At 34.7% G+C, this 22,630-nt stretch overlaps 1 protein-coding gene across 3 annotated transcripts in view; it reads left to right on the plus strand.

Annotated features, from left to right (window-relative positions):
- The first annotated feature begins 13,053 nt into the window (after positions 1-13,053).
- The window catches only part of LOC119634731 (homeobox protein Nkx-2.3), a 36,598-nt gene continuing 27,021 nt past the window's right edge, over positions 13,054-22,630 (plus strand). For 2 of the 3 annotated variants that reach the window (XM_038029064.1, XM_038029065.1), the window contains exon 1: positions 13,054-14,390. In XM_038029064.1, the coding sequence (XP_037884992.1) occupies positions 13,517-14,390 (874 nt within the window). In that variant the 5' untranslated portion in view covers positions 13,054-13,516. The remainder of the gene's footprint in view (positions 14,391-22,630) is intronic. The other variant, XM_038029066.1, reaches the window with a different exon arrangement.

The following is a 22,630-nucleotide window of genomic DNA, read 5'->3' on the forward strand; positions in this document are numbered from 1 at the left end:
TAAAATGCTGTTGAACAAATTCCAGACCGATCGCTCTACGTAGATGATGTAAGAAAAAGGCAGAGAGAGAGAGAGATAGAGATGCGTGCGTTAATAAATAACACAATTTAAAGTGTAACGATTAAGTGAAAAACTGGAATTTAAGTACGATTAATATATGCAGTAGAAACGACTAATATTGGCAACAACAAGCACTAATAAAATAACATAAAACTTGTAATAACAATAACAACGCTGCCAGAGGGTCTTGGTTAACTACTAACTCAACACTTTGATGTTTCACCGACCGACAACGATTACGGTAGCAGCTAAAGCTCGCTCACCTTTAACTGTGTTGTTGGTCAGCTTGGTTGCCTAGCCAAGAGCTACGTTCTAAGTTTAATTCATCAAATTCAACGAACACCGTCAAACACCGCTGTGTCTACCGCTTATTACTTGCGTCTGTGTGTTCATCTTGCTTATTTAAATGATTTATAATATGAATGAATATGTGCGCGCACAAACAACATTCATATTTCGCATTGGCGGCGTACTACTACTACTACTACTACTACTACTACTACTGTGTTCCAAGCTAAGTAGAATGAAGCAATTTTGGTTGAACTTTAATTTTCTTCTTCACTAGTTATAGTGTGTTCTAAACTAAACTAATAGCACTTAATGGAATGTAAAATAAAATTTACAAACAAAAACTCGTAGATATAAACATGAGTGAGTTTCAAAAATACAATTTTGACAATTTGCTTCATAAAGTTGTTGTACTAAATAGAGAACCGTCTTCTAGCAGGAAAGAAATTTTGGACATTTTTCTAAAGGGGCAAAACAGTGGCTAAGCTGTCCATTAAAATACCTGACGCCGGCAGCTACGACTGCCACGTCCACTAATCGTTCCATCCTTATGCTTTGCTCTAGCGATAAGCGATAGCGGTCGTCACCAGGGCACAGTATTTCTCTTATTTGACTTTGATCCTTCCTTTCCACTTCACTTTAGTGACTATATATTTTTCGTCATTGTAATGAGTGATTAATTTTTCAAATCTAGTGACTGGCAAAACCGACTTTATATTATTTGGTCTTATTGTTTGTTATAATATTAAGAAGAGTTTTTATAGTTTATTTATACTCTCTGCGTGGCAGCCATAAATAAGCCGGTGGTTATAAAATTTCGACTAATTCTTACTTGCATAGCCACTACTTGTTTATAAATACAAATGAATATATGAATAAATTTCTTTGCATTAACGTTCAAATATATATTTAAATATCGATGGCACCAGTTTTATATCTGTATATAATTTATTACGTTTCTAACAAACATAAATTTTAACATAATTAGCCAAAAATGTACGAACACGTATGAATATATGTATTAACATCTTTTTTCAACTTTCTTATCCGCATCTATTCTCAATTGGTTTCTGTTGTATCACTATGCTTTTCGTCGAATGCCTCTGAACACAACCCGTCCTATTTCCATAGAGAAAAGCAAGTCTTCGTGCCATGAAATGAATTCTGAAATTCGAGATTACACTCTTATCACGCTTCACCTGTGCTTCTGATGAAATACAATAAGTTTACGAGGTGTGAATCTGCAGATCAATGAACTTTCCCATTCTAATCTCTGCAAGGCGATTTGGTAAAGTCTGAAGTGATGTTTTCTGATATTTGAAAACAATATCGTTCACAATCGCGCAATGTTTATGCTCATCTAAAACCAGAGCTTTTCTAATAGCGCATAACAGAATGCAATCATATTTTTAAAATCGCAATCACTGAATTGAATTTCAATTCAGGAAGAGATGGAGTTGACTAAAAGTTTAAAACTTGTAACTTATTCCAACAAAGTCACAAATATTGAAAGTTCGTTCAGTAAGTTAGCAGGAGCCGAAAGAAGCAGCACTTGCGAAAGGCATTTACAACAGAAACGAGTTGACCTCTAAACGATAGTCAGGAGACTTTTTTTGTGGAAAGTATGCAAATCCTACTACCTATCAGTATTTAAATCGAAAATTACAGCAATTAAAGTTTTCGAAAAATAATATAAAAAGAATGTTTTTTTGTCGCTTGAGTCATGTAATTACCTCAGCGAAAAGCAAAATAGGGGAAATGGTTAATTGAAGGCAGGAAACCAAAATCATGAGAAGCACTTAAGAAAACATATACCCGTCTTGAGAAATTGGCAAACGATTTTCACATATTTGATGCTCACAATGCACACAGACATTACGAGCGTTGCGCACCCAGTAGTCAAACAAAAGCAAAAAAACATGTAAAAACTTAATAGTCGGGCAATGCCGACTATTTAATACCTGCTACCTTCTTCCCCGTTACAATTCTTTATTTATTTTCCCGATAGAATACAGTACACCTTTTACAAGTAACATCGCACTTTCCAGTGAAGCCATATGTGGTCCAAATTTAATACAATCAATCCTTATGTCAGATTATTATTATGGGCTTGTTTTCGTCATACAATATTAAAGAGTGGACTCTATGTCCTAAGAACGTCTAGTTTCGCAGGAATAATTATAGAGGAGTAGACTGAAAGAATTGGCCAATGAAATACGTAGACAGATGTTAGGAGGACAGGCAGACAGCCAGAGAATTGGAGAGACAAACATGGTCAAATGTACGCGGAAAATGATTCCGCATCGATCGTGATGACAGAATGTCGATCTATCTCAGATCATTCTGGGCGTTACAAACATTCACACAAACTTAATGTACTTTATAGTACGAATGTTGCAAGATATAAAAACTCACGACACGGTGAACATCCGTAAAACAATTTTTATTAAAGATGACAATTAGTACTCGCGTATGCTTAGGAGGTTTGCGTTGTGAATAATTGATGTTTTTTAATAAATCAAGACACGTACATACCGCATAATTAAATCATAAGCTCATTAGATTGCAATGACAAATCGTATTCAGTAACGCAAAGCTTCTCTGGTCAGCAAAACCGGTTCTAAGCACTGAGACGATTTGCTGCCCTCCCACAGCTACACGAACAAATTTATTCAGCTCAACATTTAGATCAAATAAGAACTAAGTAGTTCTCATAGTAAAACGGTTTTTTAAAGAACTTTGCGTTCCACGCAATGATGATTAAGTGAATAATTATATACATGTTGGGCACACACTCTCTATGTGTATATGAATAAGTCTTTGCTGCTTCATCAGCTATACCTAACGTCAAAGAAGATACATAATCGACACTATCATCATTATCATCATCCCCAAGCATTGGCATGGTATGTTTCAAAAAGCATTGCAATCGATGTTAATATCGATATGTACGTACATACATCACATATGTGAACATATGTGCACATATATATATATATATATATATGTGCACTTAAACTATTTGGATTCTTTGTGCTTTGAACTGACGATCCTTTGTTATTAGGGAATAAGTCAGTTGGTCAGATATATATATAAAGTTGGTAGTCAGTCATTTTACTTTAATATACACGCGCGGACACATACACGCATCCATCTACAAATACCGCGAGAGTTGCCTTTTATATGCAATAGAGATATAAACGTTAAATTGGTAACTCATTCTTAATTTCTTTGCGGTACCTTTGAACATACTTCCAATTAGCTTATAGCCGACACCTAAGGCTTGAGTGTTTGGCATAACTTTGATGCTACTCACGCGCACACATACGTGTATACAGCATTATACCTTGCCACACAATAAATAAATGTGTTTCATGTTTTGCACTCTACTCACACATCTTTGAACTTTCTTCATTTTACTCTTTCACAACCGCAATAACCGGCTTGATCGATGCACTGCATCGTCATTATGTCTTTTATTCATACATTTCTTTTCATATACTCTCGATTACCCTCTCCCGATCTTTCTTACTCTCTCATTCATTCTCTTCTTTATAGTATTCGCATAAAGAAACACACAAACTCTACTTCCAGTACTACGGGACCACTACTAACATATATTTAAAGCCAACATATACTAAAGCTTATGATCCATGTGATCATTCATATAACAACTCATTTGGTATGTGTTTTGATGTTGCCAGCAAAAAGTAGGAAAATTAACAATACCCATTGATTCTTTACGTATGATATATGTTACTATGTATATACATATATGTATATAATGATATGTATAAATGTATATACACATATAAGCAAAACTCACTTAGTTTTGCTGATCACCCTTGGACCACACCGAACTTAGCATACGCACGAACAAACATACGTACATGCATACAAGTTAATGATCACGATTATGGGATTTTGAACACTACATATTGCAAGGTCATCTCAGAATAACTCATATATTAACTTTAGCTCTGTGCTCTTAAATGATCATTAGTTATGTAATAAAAGTACAACAAGATATTTTAACACTCTCTTTCACAATTTTCACCCGGTTCAGTGTTCATTCCAAAGCTGATCGCTCACTAACCCAGACAATTTCTTAAAGCCTTCTAGGTCTAAATTCAGAGATCAATTGATTTTGAATACTAATTCAAAAATATACCTACTTGACGGTAGCTGAAGCTGCCCTCTGGCTGTTGTAAATATATACCCATCCTTTAAGAGTGATTTTCACAAGATCGCTTTTTTTTTTTAATTATGTTTGGAGGAAAATTGTAAGTAGCCATTAATAGACGAGAGAAGAGATTTGTGCAAATTATTAAAATTATTGCAAAACTTTCGAATTGCTCTGCAAAGTTTCGTTTGTTTTCTTCAGAAATGCGTATACAAATGATGTTCCACTAGCAACGGTATCAAGTCGTCGCAGGTTGGATCGAACTGCAAAAATCGGAATGCTGGCAGCACTCAAATTATTTATGACCAAGGTAAAAACCTTTAAAGAAGTCTTTGAGGGACCTATCACGCCGAAACGAGGTAGCTATAGAGGAGGCAAAATTATTGATAAATGCGGGAAATATGTTGCAGAAAGAAATAATTCTTGACCTTTGAAAATTTCAAAAACATGCCTCTTTCAACGCATACATATACATATCTATAGATTGTAACGAAATCGTATAACTTGTTGAATTGAATGAGTTTTGTATGAGCCATCATCGATACATCAAATCAAAAGGAAGTACTATCCGATGATCATTGTATTGTAATAAGCGTGATTCCTCCCAATTTTTAATAACTATACATACTTAAAAGAAACGGGTAGGCAGTAGATAAGTTTAACACACACAATTTTCATGCAATCTCCCAGATGATATGAGATATGCTGTCCCTTTTGTCTCTTTTTATCTTTTAGTCTCTTTAAACATGCAAAAAATGGCAAAGTTAATCACAGCGAACCGAAGTTGCCAGGAGCCACAGACATGAAGGAAGAGGTATTGTCAGTAGACGAAAAGACGAAGTCTTCACATTAGGAACATGCAGCGTTACTAACGCCCCTGACGATCAAAAAGATTGGTTTAGGTATAAAGAAATGAATGATGCGATGATAATTTCGCACAATTTAACGCTTCACTAGCGCCATGGTAAACTCCAGTGGAATTAGTAACGGTGGACCAAGTAGTGCTCTCCTTTCCGGTTCATGGTGTATACTATCTACATTTACCTATGAATTGTAATTAGTTATATAGAAATATGGTTTCAAATATCCGTCTAATTGGTCAAGTAGGCAAACGTTCTCGACTAACAATTCAATAGTCGTGTGTTCAAATCTCGAATGTACGGTAGAGTTTTCAATAGAGATGCTCGCTTTAAGACCTTAGTCTTAGAAATTATCTCGTTCTCTATTTAGAAGTATATATGACGTACAACATATACAATACGGCATACTATACATATATCGAGAGAATGAATGGAACAAACAAATCTTGCTAATATACATAAGTATATTATATATAAATAAATAGATAAGTAGATAAATGAACCAAAGCTATACATACATCCCCGGAGAGGGGTACTAAAAAGTTCGGTCGAAGCCGATTGGTTTCTTCAATTAACAAAACCGAGTAATTTCTTTAATGTCATAAACGTAATCAATTTGGGTTTACTTACTCAAATCACATTTATAAGGCGGAACCAAAGCAAACAAAACTGCATAATGATTCCTTGGCAACATTATTTTCTTATGATAATAACACAGGAGACTACATGCGTTTACTCCTCTCTTTCGTGCTTTTCTTGTTCTTCTTTTCTCTTTCCTTTTCTGCTTTGATTGTTTGCCGCTGTCTTCTCATAATGATGCTAATCGTTAAGTGTTGGCTGGTGGCTTTTCAGTATCTTAATTGCTGAAGGAAATGGCATTGCTGCGCATATAAAAATGATGTTTGCAATGAGTTTCAACTTTTTTCTTCAACTGTTTTCTTCTTTTTTTTTCTTTTCTCAGCTCAAACTTTTTTCAGCGATGAACACACACGATGTTGTGGTTAATTTCTTTATGCTTAGTATTAAGGTAAATACATTTACTCATTTTCTTTTTTTCACAAGTAAGGTAAAAAAAAAAAAGTATGGAAAGCATACCCACTTTGATGCGAGTCTTGGATACCCAATAACTCAAACGGACTTTTGTTCATTAGAAATGACAAAAAGCCGAATCGAACTGAAGTGAGGATTATATGAAAATTATGCTCGATCTGATTTCTCACCATAATGCAAATGAATATACAAAAAAAAAAAAAAAACAAGTTAACTTTGTGTATTCACAATCACTTAATCTTCGGCCGCCTATGTAAGCATCTCTGCTTCGGAACTAAATATGACGCAAAAACATTTTAGGCAGAACCCAACAGTTTTCTAAAGACCTGAACTTTACAAAATCATAATAACAGTTACTTCTGCAGATGTAATTTGAAAAAGCCGCATAACATTTGTACGACACAAAAGACATGTCTTACCTTATACCACATCTGAAACGACATTACACGTCTCGCTACTGAATATTTATGTTTCTTGCTTGTTTGTAAGCATATCTAAAATGACTATTGATTGTCAATTACTTCCATCAAAAAAAAATCTTCAAATTTGCATAAAATATCATATAAGGAAAAAACCTCAAAGAATGGCCAACGGCTGCAAACATAACAGCTACTGGTTTGGTTACTGATAATCTTCTCTGATTTATCATAAAGATATATAAATATATCGAAATTATTTGTATATCAATCGTACGATTTATTCATGCTTTGAGGGTTTTAAAGACGTCTTTCTGTAAGAGAACGCTTTAAAGGAATTGCTGCCAAGTACTTTTTTCGATTCATTGATATAATTTCTTTAGAGAAATTACTTGAGAAGTTATTATTATTATTGACTTACCCAGAGAATAAATTCTAAGACTAAAGTCTTAGGCTATCGGTTTTATTGAGACCTTTACTGCAGAATTTTAAAAATTTGAAAGATGTAAACATTAATAATATCTCCCTTCTGACGTCTTAGTGAATACGGCAGTAAGCTGCAATGAGCGGAATTGAAAACAAGGACAGTTTTGTTATGTAAGGTTAAGAGGTCCTGTCAGACTAGGCGTATGGTAAAAAGTGGGATAAATTAACGTGCATCACATATCTACGGGGGAATTGCTTCCCCCGAATGTTACGGTACCAACATGTTCTCAAAGTTGCAAATGTTTTGATGCAAATCTTAGGATAATAATGATATTGATTGACATCAGCTAGCATACCGTCAACATGTCATAAACGCAAAAAAAGACAAGTTTCACAAATTGCTACCTTCCAAACAAACGGTATCATAAACAAATCTGTCCAATGCTATTAAATATATGTCTTTCGAAACGTGTACATATAAAATGATGGGACACTATATGCATGCATGAGAGACGAGGAACAGTCACATAATTGTGTTAAATCTTGATGCTATTTAATTTTTTTTGTTCTTAAAGAATATCATAAGAAGAGAAAGAAAAAGGTGAAAAAATCAGCAAAAAAAATGTCATTTGCCACCTTAACGGCATGTCAAGCAACGATCATTAAGTAAATGCATAATGCAACCAAATCATAAAAACATAAGAATAACATTTTTGCATACAATATGAGGCACACTGGTAACACGGAGCATCGAATCGACCACAGACCGCACTCGCACTCTAATAAATGACTTGACGAGCATGACTTACACAGATCTACAAAAAGCGATAGCATACGTGTGCTTAAGCAAGTACGAACATACATAAAGGTTTCTTACATACGTTTGCGCATGTGTGGTTTTAGTTTGCATGTTGCTGGCGGCGATGTTGTTGTTGTTTTTTTTTTTTTCTTTTTTTTAAATTGCGTGTGATCTCGTTTACCGCCAAAGTAGAAGAAGTGATATGAAGACCAACAGTTAAGAAAAAAAAAGGGAAAACAAAAAAAAAAAATATTCTTAACTAGGATCGTAAGGAAACTACTTTAAATTAGTTAACCAAAGTTATCTGACTCTAATAATACTAAAAGAATAAGCAAAAGACAGCGATACGCTACAAGCAGGAAGAGAGGAAAGCATTTCAATGCGCCTAGATCACCGCAATAAATGGTAACCGTCATGCGAGCAAGGGCAACAATAATATGCACAAAATTTTTATGTCTGCCATTCACACGTTCAGTCACATCTTACAGGTGCGTGCTAGATCTGTAATCGGTTATCATAATGTTAATATTTAGTTTATAACATTTAACACTATATTAATGTGCGTATGTAAAGAGAATACATAAACAACATCTGCAGACATTTTGCGATCAGTAAATGCGCCGATATATAATGATCGCCTTATTCCGAACTTGCTTACGTTCAGCACTGACAGATTCATAATTACATTCGTCAATATGACAGAAACACACATTCGTCACACAATAAAGCAGCTGAAGGACGCTGGCGTGGATAGCTGTTCATAATACATTAAGAATACGAACAATTTCAACCATTTGTTACACATCGCTTGTAAACAATAAAACTGTTAATTATACAAACGACCACGACATGGTCTGGCCGATTGATGAGAAAATAGCGACAAGATCAAGAATATCGATACAATCGAGCTTTCTTATAAGGACTATGATAATCTCAAAAGCTAATAGACAACTACTTCTTGTGCTGATTTTGCCCTTACGCAACGGAAATAAGCGACAACCGTTATTGGGCAAAACAAACAAACAAACCCTTGAGGGGCGTGACCAATTTCTATTGTACAGATACACAGATATATATAAATAGCTTCATTACAAAATAATGAAGTGCCAATCTATAAATGGCTTTCTAGCTCGAAATTGTCATAAAATCAACCCTGGCTTTAGAAACTGGTTCAGCCAGCTGCATACGTTTCAATTTTGCTTAGTATGTACATTGCTTTTCGCTATTTATGACAATTTAATAAAATGCAATGCAACAACCCCGAAAAAGAGACGTCAACGATAAATCATAAGCATAAAGCTGTCAAATATTTATCGCGGTCCCAAGAAGAAACAGCAGAGGGAGGAGAGAGAAAGAAGCACAGCGAATATTCGGAAACAAAACATGTTTTTTCTCATTCATTATTCATTGTATGAATCCGCAAAAATCATTTAGCATGACTGATTGAAACAAGAATATGTTGAAATATGTCTGAGGTGAAGTTAATTATGATTGACAATTGAATACGGGATCAATGTATTATTATTCTTATTATTATTATAGTTTGAAAAGAATATGCATAATTATTGAAGATTGATTAAGATTCGCTTTGTAACGAGTCTTACGTACCGACTATCGATTAAATCATATTTTCTTAACTGGAGTTTAAAGTACGTCTTATAAATACGGGGCCATTCGAATTGACATTTGCTATAGTTAAGAAGTCATTAGTAAACGAGTTGCTCTTTTCGTTCAAGTGCAAGTGGAAATTATTCGCGTGTTCTAAGTGCACTCGATCACGAACGATCACGCCCATTTTCAAATTCGGTACGTTGGATTGAAATAAATTAATTCAATAACAAAAATAGGTATCCTATGTGGATGTGGTAAACATCGCAAGAAAATTTATATTCAACGCAAAACGCGAATCTATTGAAACTTCTATTACTGCGGACTGCAGACCCCTTCATAGCCTATTTATAAGTTGGCAACAAGTTTACATAAATTATATTAAAAATATTGTTAGGAGCTATCACTTTGACGCAAAGTTCCGTCACCATTTGCCGGCCAAGTTTTTACAACAGAGATCAAAAATATAAACCGTTCGCACGCCGGTCCATAAGTTTGCTACGACATATCAGTGTATTCGCTACATACGATACACAATGGCAAAGTAAGTCAGTCATAAACAAAAAACTTCCTCAAGCGACCGTGAACTGCTCGACAAAAGTTACTACTACCACAACAAAAACAATTGTTAAATCTCGGGAACCAACATATCGAGTTAAATTCAAATTTTAAATTCGCCAAAAGTGTTGTGCACTCCTTAGTAGTCATCTCTCTTGTTAATCATGCTTAAACTCAAATTGTACCGCTTCAAAAAGTCAACAAAATAGTTATAGAAACTGGTTACAAAACTAATAATAGAGACACATAAAGACAAAGGCGCACACAAGACTAGATATCCTATGTCATGTCTTTATTTATTTATTTTTTCCTTACTTCATTGCGTGGGAAGGTGTGCATAATTAGAGTAAAATTAAGATACATACAGTATGAAACGATAAATATGGAATGTGTGAGCCCATTCCATATATTTGATAAGTCTTTAAGAAACGTTAAAAGTTATCAGAACAGCCCGATTTCACCAAACTGTCAAAGGTTGGGCCGATCACTTTGCTTAAAAGAGACGTTACGACCAATAAATTTTACATTTACATGAAAAGCTAAATCAACCTTTGAACTTTCTCATAACGAAAAAAAAATTAAATCATTATACTTATTAGTTTAATGCCTAAAATAAAGACCAGGACATACTCTTGCGCACCAGTCAATCAATTCAGTCTTGGTTGCGGCATATGTCTCTCCCTTGTGTTTATTAATATTTGTTTACTTTCCTTTATATCTTTTCAAAGGAGCGACTATTTAGATTGAAGGAACGTGCTTTTCGTTTTTTGTTTTGTTTTTGACTTGCAAAAAAATATGTAGCGTGCATCAGATACAAAATTGGTATCGTCTAAAATTGTAATTCTTGTTCATACTCTACAAACTGATGCAAATGTCGTTATTAATAAGAAAATGAAAGAATGATAGTAATCGCATATAAGAAAAGTAAATATAATTATTGCACATAACTTAGATAAAATTGTCATTATATATAATGATATGGTATACGGTAACTAATTTGCGCTATATTCTTTGCCAAACCAATTATGTTGTCATATAAACAGCAGGGCATTTAAAATGCAAATTAAGACAACTAAAGTGCATTTGACAAATAATTACATAGGCAGAGAAGCAGAGGCAATTAGATCCTTTTAAAAAGCAAACAGATGAACAAAAACTAGCTAAAATCATACGAACAAGCACCAGACATTTCCTGCCATTGTTATCGGCCTGTCTTGATTAAGTTTGTGAAAAAGGAACAATTTTTTTGTCGAACTAACATAAGAAATCAACCAACGAACATGTATATGATACTTAATATCTATACTTAGGAAAACTCTTAATCGATATATATATCTATGTATATGTGCCTGCAATTGCTTGGATATAACCTCATGTATGTCCAAATCTACGTCATTACATAATTTTATTTAATGTTGTAACAAGCGCTAGAATACTCCGTGTGGCATAGGTATATATATATATATATGTCATGTTAGACAGTAAATTAAGTCGACATTTGCATGCTATGCATAAATTTCGACAAGTCTAAATGATACCTACTAAGGGATAAAAAGAAACCGACACAATTGTAAAAGAATATTGTAGTGATGCCAGAAGTGGAAGGAACGGGTGTAAAAGCGGTACAAAAAAAAAAAACTATTTGTGTACGCTTGGCTTTAAAAGATTATTTAAACAAATGTGATTTACTGCAATCAATTTAGGAGCACAACTGCATTCTTAGCACGCTAGATTTAGTCAGACATACTCAAAGACGCACACAGTGACGCTTGTGGGAGAGGAAGAAGTACTACGGCATGCAACGACAGACGACGAAGTTTGCTGATGTAACAACACCTATGAAATTAAACAGTTTTGCAAATTGCTGCAGTCAGCAAATACATCAAGACACAAATAGCCGCCAAAGCAACGACACAACTAGCACAACTAGACGTTGTTACCCACAGTGACAATTGAACCAACGCCAACAATGAATATAAATGACTAGCGCACATCAATGACAGAGATAACCTATATACTCTTTGCTTTCAGTTAGAGCGAGATAAAACAAATAACAAGTTGATGAACGTGAACGTGGAAATGGAAGAAACGGGGAAGATACGGCAAAGCAAAAATTATAGAAGCATGCAAGCGACGGCGGCACAATTACAACAATTAACGCATGCAACCAAGTAGAAAGTACAAAATGTAAACACCACCTCACTCATACCAAGGGTATCCATTAAATATTTGCAGAGCACGTATGTGGTGCATATCTATGGATTTGCGCGATTGTGTGTACGCTCAGTTATAAGAGCGAGCTCATCTTTTAAAAGTGGAAAATAGTAAAAAAGAGAGCACTGCATAGAGGTAAAGAAGGAGAACATGTCAACGTCAAATGGAAACAAATTAATGACACTTTGCTGACAGTCCCAACACACAATCCAATCCTTATTTGCAGATAGTTTTGCTTGATTTGTGATTGTTTTGCTTACTCCCTCTTTCGCAAGAAAAGGAAGAGATTCATTTTTCTGAAAAGAAGGAAGTCTTTTGATTGGCTGTTCGCACTAGTGTACTCACTCTATCCCGACGTTTGTATTGTTCAAAGTAAATAATCCGGTTTTCTCTACGTCTGCATGCTTCGAAAGAAAATTAAAAACAATAACAAAAATAAAAATCCAATAAGATATACAATTTTTTTTTTTTTTTTTTATGACTCTATGACGTCATCAGTAGTGGTGAACGATATATACAAACGCATTCACTCGCACCGTAAAACCCGTTTCTTGTATACCCATACACATGCCCGTAAAGTGGTCGGACCAACATACAACACATTGTTTTCTTAAATGTTCGACTACAGTTGTTCTCTCGCGAGTAGTACGGGCGCCACGAGCCATATATTTGCGTTTTGTTTGTGCTATGAATACATTTTGCCGACGCAATACCTTATTTTAGATAAAAACATATTGTTGCTGCTGTTGCAATTCGTTTACAAATATTGTTAACCGGTTAAAATAGGCCATTGAGGAGACTCGCCATATTGCGATAAGTGAAGCGATAATTTAAATAGTATTAACATATTTTTATTTATACATACGTATGCATGTACACGTGTATTCAAGTGTCTCATTGCACAAACATGAGTGATAATAAACGCGTTACGAAAAAAGAATGTGAACTAAACTTGAACTGAAACGCAAATTATTAATGCAAGCAAAAGCAAATCTAATGAATTCGATGCATTTGTGTTAACCGGTATTTGTTCGTTTACTCATTGGCGAAGAACATGATGCGTTCTAACAGTCCAGCTATATCGGAGATATCCGTAGGCTCGCCTAGCCCGCCGCCCCTTCCTTTGCCCAGTTTGCACCCTCTACATATGAAAAGACTACGTCCGAGTGGCAGCGCCGTAATAAATTCGCCAACTTCCGCTCATGGAAATTTTCCAGCACGTAGGAAGTCAACTATTGAGCGTGTAAAGAGTTTTTCTATAGCCGATATTCTTGGCAAAAAAGAAGAACATCCAGAAACTTCGTCTTCTAAATCGATCTCTAGATCCTTATCACCTGCACTGGTCTCGCGATCAGATATTCCACAAGCAACATTCTTACCTGTCCAGCTGATAGCGGAACGTCTGCAACCGCCGTCAGGATCGTCACCTTTAGCAATGCTAGATCTTCCAGGTGTAAATAAAGCGGTGCCAACACCTTGGGACCATACAATTTTGCCAAACAATCATCCGAATGCCCATTCACCTTTAGCTTTACATCCGTTCCTTTCTCCGGCATTGTTACACTACGAACAGCGATTAGCTTGGGATTATCAAAGGCAATTACAAGAACACTTCCAAGCGCAGGCACAACTCTTACGACAAATGAGCATGGATCCCAACATTATACCGTCTGAAGATGGCTCGGAAAGATCGCGTTCCAGTTCACCTGCCAGTCATTCCTGTTCGCCAGAGGTTAACGTTGCTGGCGATGAAAATGATGACGCGGACAGTGTTAATCACAAAGAGTCTTTTGATAAAAGTGAAAAGTGTGATAACACAGTGAAGGATAGTGACGCGAAGAAAAGGAACAAGAATTCAAATACACCAAATGACACGCCCTTAGATGCGTTATTTCAACTTTCGACCAAAAATTTCGATGAAGATCAAGGTAAGGTATTCTTAAGTTTGCGAATGAATGAGAATTTTGAAGACGTGTTCCCGGAACGTGTTCTCCGATAACGAAAGCAATAACACAATACCGTCCTTATGATAATTCTTAACGAACGCCGCACTGTTAGTTGTATCGAAGAGACATGATATGTATTTCCGAAAATTGAACTTAGACTGGAAGAACGCTTAATCAAGAATATTGTAAGCATTTTGGACAATTAGCGAAAGCTACATGAAAATCATATAGTTTTCTACTATAATGCGAGAATGGGTTTTAGTAAATATTTGGACTTATTGGACTTATTCGATTAGTCTTCCATCTAATGTTTCTTATAAATGTAAGGGAAAAATCAGCTACGAATAATTTTTAACCTTCAAGACTCCCCTCTATAGTTTACATAAAAATTACAAACAAGCCTTACGATCATTAAAATTCCTTTAAACCAATACAGAAGCATATTATACGGAGATTTTCTTGCTGTATTTAAATTCGCTTCCATATATTTTATGTATGCGCGAACAGGCAGAAATTGTGGAGAAATTAAATCTTGCTTTAGCAAAAACACAAACCTCAAAAGAGTCGAATGCTTTCACTTTGGCCGAATATAATTCATAAGAATAAGAAATTTTTTAAAATTAACTTTAATTTCGTAAATTGTGTGGCGCTAAAACACTGCCAAACAAATCAACAAGAGCCGCCCTAAGTGCATTGTAAATAAGTCTCCAAGGTATCGGTAAACGTAAAATGTAAAACAAGCAACATGCAACGACAGACATTGCCAAGCCGGCAAGCATCGCAATAAAATGACCATAATAACGAAATTTCAATCCCAGTAGCAACCATCAAATTATGAATTGGAATCTACTTTATGTTGCGATTGCATTACGTTAATAATTTCTTATGCGCATAAGCAACAAGAAACCGCGACAAGACCAGAAGTTAAGAAAGGCAACTTTAGTTCGTTTCGGTAACTTTGTATTTCTTTCTTGATTTATATGCAAAATAAAATAATTTTCTGGTATATGCTGCTCGGTCTGTCTGTCCTTGAATGATTATAAACCGATTTGCACACGTACGTGCTTTGCGCAAATCCAATTTGTCTGAAAGCAACGATATCTTTTTCCTTTCTTTCAGTTCTTTTTTTTTTTTTTTTCCTTCTTTTTTGCTTTGCATTTACACCACCCAACCAAACAGTAGCCAACTAACTAACATTAACGATCATAATCAATATATCTACTATTCAGGTAAATCTTAACAAGCCACACTCTGACGAAAATGCGCCAACAACTGCGCTGACCAGATAAACAGCTATAGTCATATATATATATACAACATAACACGGCCGACAACAAACCTCAAAGCACATTCAATCATATTTTTCGTTTCACATAATTTCCACGTTTACTGGCTAGCTAATGTTGTTATTGTATTATTGTGTTATTGTCTACAACCGTTACCGTTTTCTGTGATTAAATTCAATACACAAGCCTTATGTACATGTTTGATTGTATGCATGTTCATTTGGTACTAAAGCGTTCATGTCGCAATTGTAAGATTGATTGTTCGTTGCGAGAGCTTGTGTACTGATTAGGCTTGCACTGCGCTAATGATATGGAAATTTATTAAAATTCTCACCACGAACAACTGACCTCACTACTTCTGTTACGCTTTAACCAGAAACTCATCAGCAGACAGAGCTATACGTTGTGTACGTGCCGTATGACAATGGCTGCTTAGCGATCAGCCCCTCAAAATGATGATGATGATCAATTATTGAATACATACGATCAAATAATGAACGCATAATATATGATACACGCAAGAAATGATATGAAAAAGAAAAATTCATTTGCATCCATCCACTGAGAGATATCGTGCTTAAATTACTGGCAAAAGGTTAATTGGATACTGAAACAAGCTTTAATCAGTGAATATCAGTTAAAGTTTCATGATTGCTGCAAGTTCAGCAAAGCGATGACACTTAGCAAAGAGAAAACACAGCTGACGGAAAGGCAACAATTTCTACGGTGAAGACCGACTTGTAATTCCAAATAATTTCCATATGCTCGGCTGGCTACGTAGCTTATAATCGGGTTAATTTTTCTTTCACTTCATATTAATTGCAATTATAATTAGAGAAATTATAATTAGAAAACTATTTCTGTTATAAGATTTCAAAATATCTGATTATCGTGACACGCAACAATGCATTGCGTACGATACATTTCTGAAGGTGCAGCTGTCCTTACTGGCCCATCTAGGCATACGCAATCGCAGAGAGGAAACTTTTGTGTTTACGGAGGACAAAATTGAAAATGTTCGAAATTGAAAGGAGGAAATAATTAAAATTTTTGCACTGCAAAATTAGTTTGCGGAGAGATTTTGAAAAAATTAGAATTTTTTAGTAAATTTTATGCGATAAGCGTAGCGGCTACTACTCTCCATAGAGTAACGACTTCATTTCCAAACTTATTTTACTAGTTGCAAGTATGTCCATCCGTCCAGACTACGACGTTTAAATTTGCCGTTCTTTTCCCTTAAAAATTGATTTTCGTGTCTGCAAGGGTGTTTGTAGACTTGTCCTAGCTACAAGAACATAATGCGAGCGTGAACTTATACTTTTCTTTTCGACTTTTTGACACTGAGAGTGTTGACACATCGGAAAACGACGGGTAGACGGGTAGTTGAAGGCAACTTTCTAAATTAATAATCTGCGAATTAATTAATTGCATATATCTTATAAGAATTGAATAATCTTGATCTTCGTGTTCTAATTGGAATTGTTGTATGCTTTCATCCGCCACTCTGGTGGATATTGTCTTAAGTAGTCATTATTGAAATTTTTACCCACAAAATGCGTAGGGTGTGTGTGTATTTTTCAAGCCTTTGCTAAAATATCTGCGAACGCAAACTGACCGACAAAATAATTACAAAAATCAAATAATATTATGCAACAAACATGTGAAGCAAGTTACCTTTTGTATTATGTTCATAAAATGGTAAATTAAATTATCGCCGTTAATTATATATAAAATATGTAAAATATGTTACACTCAACTAGAGAGTAGGAAACGTTCATCTTTGACAACTGACAGCAATATTCTTGGGTTGAATCGATTTTATTTTCTAGTCTCCCATTCGTTCATCATCGCCTTTTGAATGGAATTTGCGATGTAAAACACAATTTTGTAAAAGTAATTATCAGCACTGTACTAACAACTACTCCGTACTACAAACACCCACGACTAAGAGATTTATATATATAGTTGTTTGAGGGTAAGAATACTTACTCCAAAGCTTTACTTCTTATAGCATACATAGCGTAATAACTTTCAGAAACCATATATAGCGTGTATTCAATGTTGAAATTGACCTAACTTACGTATTACGTTCCCATTTATTGATGATATGATTTTTGATCAAAGAATTTTGGCCGCCAATATTCTAATAAGAAGAAATTAAATATAAAAAGATCTCTAAAATTATTATACCATTAAACGTAATATGTATTACGGTTGATTAAAATTTAATAGTTGGCTAAATTTCCGTACAGAATCGCTCGACTTGCTGCATAAATATTTAGCAAAATTATAAACATATGTCTATGTGTGCATGAATAATACATGAGGAATACAATTAAAATTAACAATTTTATGGTTATTTAATTGTACTAAAATTTAATAATAAATGAAATATTTTTAGATCATAGACTTTGATCTCTCAATACTGCTGGTATATCATAACTCATAATTGCTTTCTAAAATTTTCAGTTTTTATTGTTCAAGTAAACTATTAATTATTTATATCGAATTCTAAAGAGAAATGACGCAAAATATCGGAAAAATTAATATTAGATTTTATTAGGTAACTTTTTCTGTTACGGCCTGAACGAATTGATCATGTAAAACACTGCTATCGACTCTAGCTACAGTTAGGAAGAAATCAATTCACTTTCTCCTTAGTGTCAATATTTGTTTGCATGTAACAGCCTTAAATAGCAAATATAAACCGGCCCAACATAAGCTAAGATGATTGCAATTTGCCTAATGTTACGTTATTTTGAAAATTTTCATTAAGTACTTAATGTGTGGGTATGCTATTGCTCAATGACTTCTCTCGAGATATTTTCAAAATGTCATTTCCAATATTTCCAAACTTTCATGCTTCGATCTGTCCATGTCAACGTACCAAATTTTATTAAAATGAGTAAAACTATATGTGGATAGCGACTAGACGGAGCGACAGATGGACAAGCTTTCCAAAAATCTGTACAATAACATGGGATTTATTCTCAGTCCTTGTGGGTGCACAACGTACACTCGCACATATAAAAATCGAGCCAATTTGGGCGTGACATACATTCGAACAAGCGTGATATACTCCGTCCCCTGCGTCGCATAAGCGATGTAGTGCATAATGAGAAAACACATATGTACACATATTAAGACATTCACATTAACTCTTATATCAATGATTACTATGTGTGAGTAAACTGCTCTTTAATATATAAAAGGTTGTCGCCCGAAAAAAGAGTGGGAACTTCTGGTTGCAATTAAATGCTTATACAAATTTCAATGCACTAACAACTAAAGCTCTCTTTATGAACATATGCTTTGTGTATAAAGATATGCGTTAAAGCCAATAAGCTCGTACATAAATAAGTCTCGTTGGGCTGCCTCATGAATTTTATTTAATGAAAACATGTAAGAAACATAAAAATTTGTTGTGTGAGATTTTGTTGTAGGCATAAATTTGCACAACTTAGACGAGTTGCGTTTTTCACAATTTTAATCATTTATTTAATTTATAGACAAGGAAACCTATCTAAAAATTAATTTTAATTATTTACACCCGTAGGCAAAAACGTATAAGAATTAATTATTATACACATATTGTTGCCAAAAACCCAGCACGAAGAAAACATCCAACAAACAGCCAAAGTCAAACAAGCACAAAGAAATCAAAAAGCCCAACAATGATTCAAAACGACAAGGAAAGTCCAAAGACAACACAGGAAATTCTTACTTGTTAGTTTTCTATTGCTTGAGTATTTGCTGTAACTGTTAGTAGCGGTTAGTCTTTAGCTGGGACGTCAAATGAAAACAATTAAGAGATGACGGCCGTTGATGGTTAAGCCAATAGTATCCACAATGCAAAATGGTCAAATAATGAATTTTCGTTTGGTTCAGAGCTGGCTGAAAAAGGCAAAAAGGCATTTTTCTAATTCAAACCCAATATGCAAATGGCCGACCTGAATATTGGGCCGAAAGCGAATATTTATTCTTTTCATAACATTTAACTCGTTTGCTAACAAAACTTAAAACCTAAATAAATAGTAGGAAGAATTCAAATGCAATTAGCTTACTGCAATGGGCGGAGATCAGTCCTAGCAATTACTGGCTTGTTTATTTATTTATTTTTTCACTTCAATCCCACAATGCAATTTGCTATCGTAAGAAGTAGAATGAAATCTGAACGATATTGTCCTAAACTATTAAAAAATAAAAATAAATAAAAAAATAAAACAACAACAATAACATCCAATAATAATTAGACACGCCATGTTTAATGTATTTCAGGTGACATGGCTAAGCAACTTTTTTACATACATACATACATACATACACTTGCCATATATGTGTATTTTCGTGCACAGGTAGAGAGAGACATACATGTAGGAGTTTAAATAGAACATGCTACAAATGCAACGACTAGATAACAAGAACAGAACATGAAATATAACGTGACAATAACTTTTAATTAAAATAAATTGTCACAACAGGAACCGCTGCATTTAGTGCACTGTACATCTTCGTATTCACTTATTAAAATATTAGTTAAACTTTAATGACTAATTTAGTTTTTAACATTTGCCTTTCAAATTAAACGAATCATATCGACCGCGCCAGTTTAATTTATTTACATTATTGATAGACTCGATATTTCATTGCAATGTCTTTTGGCTTTTGTGTGTAGATAACAAATTACTTTTTACGTGGCAGTAGGTTGCAACCTAACTCGAATCAAGACTGACCCGGCCACCTTCAATAGACTCTTTTCGCGTTTTTATTAATTTCAAGTTTGCGTACTCCAATTGTATATGGAGTTAAAACGGGACAGATTGACAATAGGATGCATCAAGTGCTTCAGTGCCGGTACTGAGCAATATTCAAAATTCATCGAATTACGAGGAGAAAAATAGAAAAACGATGGGATCGATGAGAAGACGGCCCAAAAGAAATGAATAGGCATCGACGTGTTTGTTATTACGCCTCCATCGCCTTGCGATAAATATGGAACACAAAAACAGCAAAAGCACTCCATAAGCGACATAGGTTCACTTGCGAAAAAAAAGGAATCTGCAACAATACAATAAGATGAACTCAAATATACGTAAACGGATGCATTCCTAATTACAATTTAATTACCATATGAGAAAAAGAAAACTGCTACGGAAGCAACAAAAACATGTTCATGTTTTCTTCATACAAACGGTGAAATTAAGTAATAAAATTGTGTTTAACAAACAAAACGTACAGTGTTTTTGTTATTAGTTAAGCTTGTCAATCATTTAAACAGCTACTTATCTAAATAAAGATCTTCATTATTTGTACATAATTATAATTACAGATATATATGTGCATGTATACGTAGGCACATACTTTACCAATCACGTATGCACCTACATAGATGTGCAAGCATTCACCCACACGCACCCATTAAAATCCATACATTTATCAGATCTAATTAGTTCAGCCAAATAATTTTGTATATGTATGAAGAACTTGGCAGCATTTACTTACGTGTCTTACATTTACCTAATACTAGGCTATTTAAAGCAGTACACGGAAAAAGGTGAACTAGTTTCGACAACGACCCACGAGTATGATTACGTTCAAAGAGAACTGTTTAATTGTTATGCAATTTCTTAACGTAAGGCGATCAAATTGGAAAATGACGCTATTCAAGTTTACAACGAAGCTCAGTAGCATACTGTGGATATTAATCGACCCCTGTATTAAAGACAATTTACTTACTTCATTTTAAAGAATGCCTTGGTGCCGCCTATCACGATGTGTGTGTCTCTGTCTACCACAAAGTGGCTCATAAAGCTTAGTAACTTACCGTACTATAAGGGAATTTCGGAGATATATTTTGAATGAACCCCTATTGAAAGCCCGCAAAACAGATACATTGAGTTTGTGTAATGTTTTACGCGCCATTTACATAATTGTCTCGAATTACTCCGCCTATTTTATAGCTAATCATTTCATTTAAGTATTAATCAGATTCACAAAAGCATCGTTTAATTCTTTCTCAGTTCCTTACCAGACTCATTTTAAAAATTCGCTAAAGCTGACGTGAGCTCGCTTCCAAGCAGTGAAATCTGAAAATTGCATTTCTATATGGTTATTCCACGTGGTTGTCCATATAGCGTTTTCCCCCTGTTTTTTCACGTTTTTGGGAATACCACAGACACCTACCAACTGACTACCGCAACAATAAAATGCAAAAATTACTGCAAAAACAAAAAAAAAGTTAAGGTCGACTTTGAAACCTCGTAAGAGCCAAGCCATTTTTAAAATCAAGTGACAAGAGAGAGTTTCAGCAAATTAATAACGAGACGTGTGAAGCGACTCGTTTCTATGAATCTTGCAACACGGGAAAATCTCAGGGGTAAAAGTTGACGCTCGCTCTAAGACTTCGAAAGCCCCTTCAAATCGTCAAGGTATTTAGAATATATTGTGCCAAAAAAAGCAAAAAAAGTTTTTCGCCCGACAAAAAAGAAAGCAAATGGTTTTTGCCACAAAACTCAGCACATTTGCCTACGCAAATAGTTTGTTGTTCTGCTTACAAATAGGTCAACCCATAAAGAACGCTCGAAGGCAATAATACTATCAGTGCGAGAGATGAGAATATATTCAAACAATTCCAACTTGTGTTGCAAAGTTATCACACGCAGCAATCACACGCAATAGAAAACGCACTTAACTTGTAAAGAACGTAATAAACAAAAGTAAATAAAAATAAAAGTTAGGCAAAAGAATTCTAATGGGGGCAGGGCCAATGACCTGAATTTGTATAAATTGGCAAAAAAAAAAAGGCAAACCAGTCAATAACGTAAATCGCATTAGACATCAGTTGGTGGATATATAAACAAAAAAAAAAATTGCTCATGTATCTGTGACTAGTCCTAGCGAGACGTCTACAACCCCTCTGCCGAGAGATATTTGATA

The sequence above is a fragment of the Glossina fuscipes genome, unplaced genomic scaffold (assembly GCF_014805625.2).
Source record: "Glossina fuscipes isolate IAEA_lab_2018 unplaced genomic scaffold, Yale_Gfus_2 3, whole genome shotgun sequence".
Lineage (NCBI taxonomy): Eukaryota > Metazoa > Arthropoda > Insecta > Diptera > Glossinidae > Glossina > Glossina fuscipes.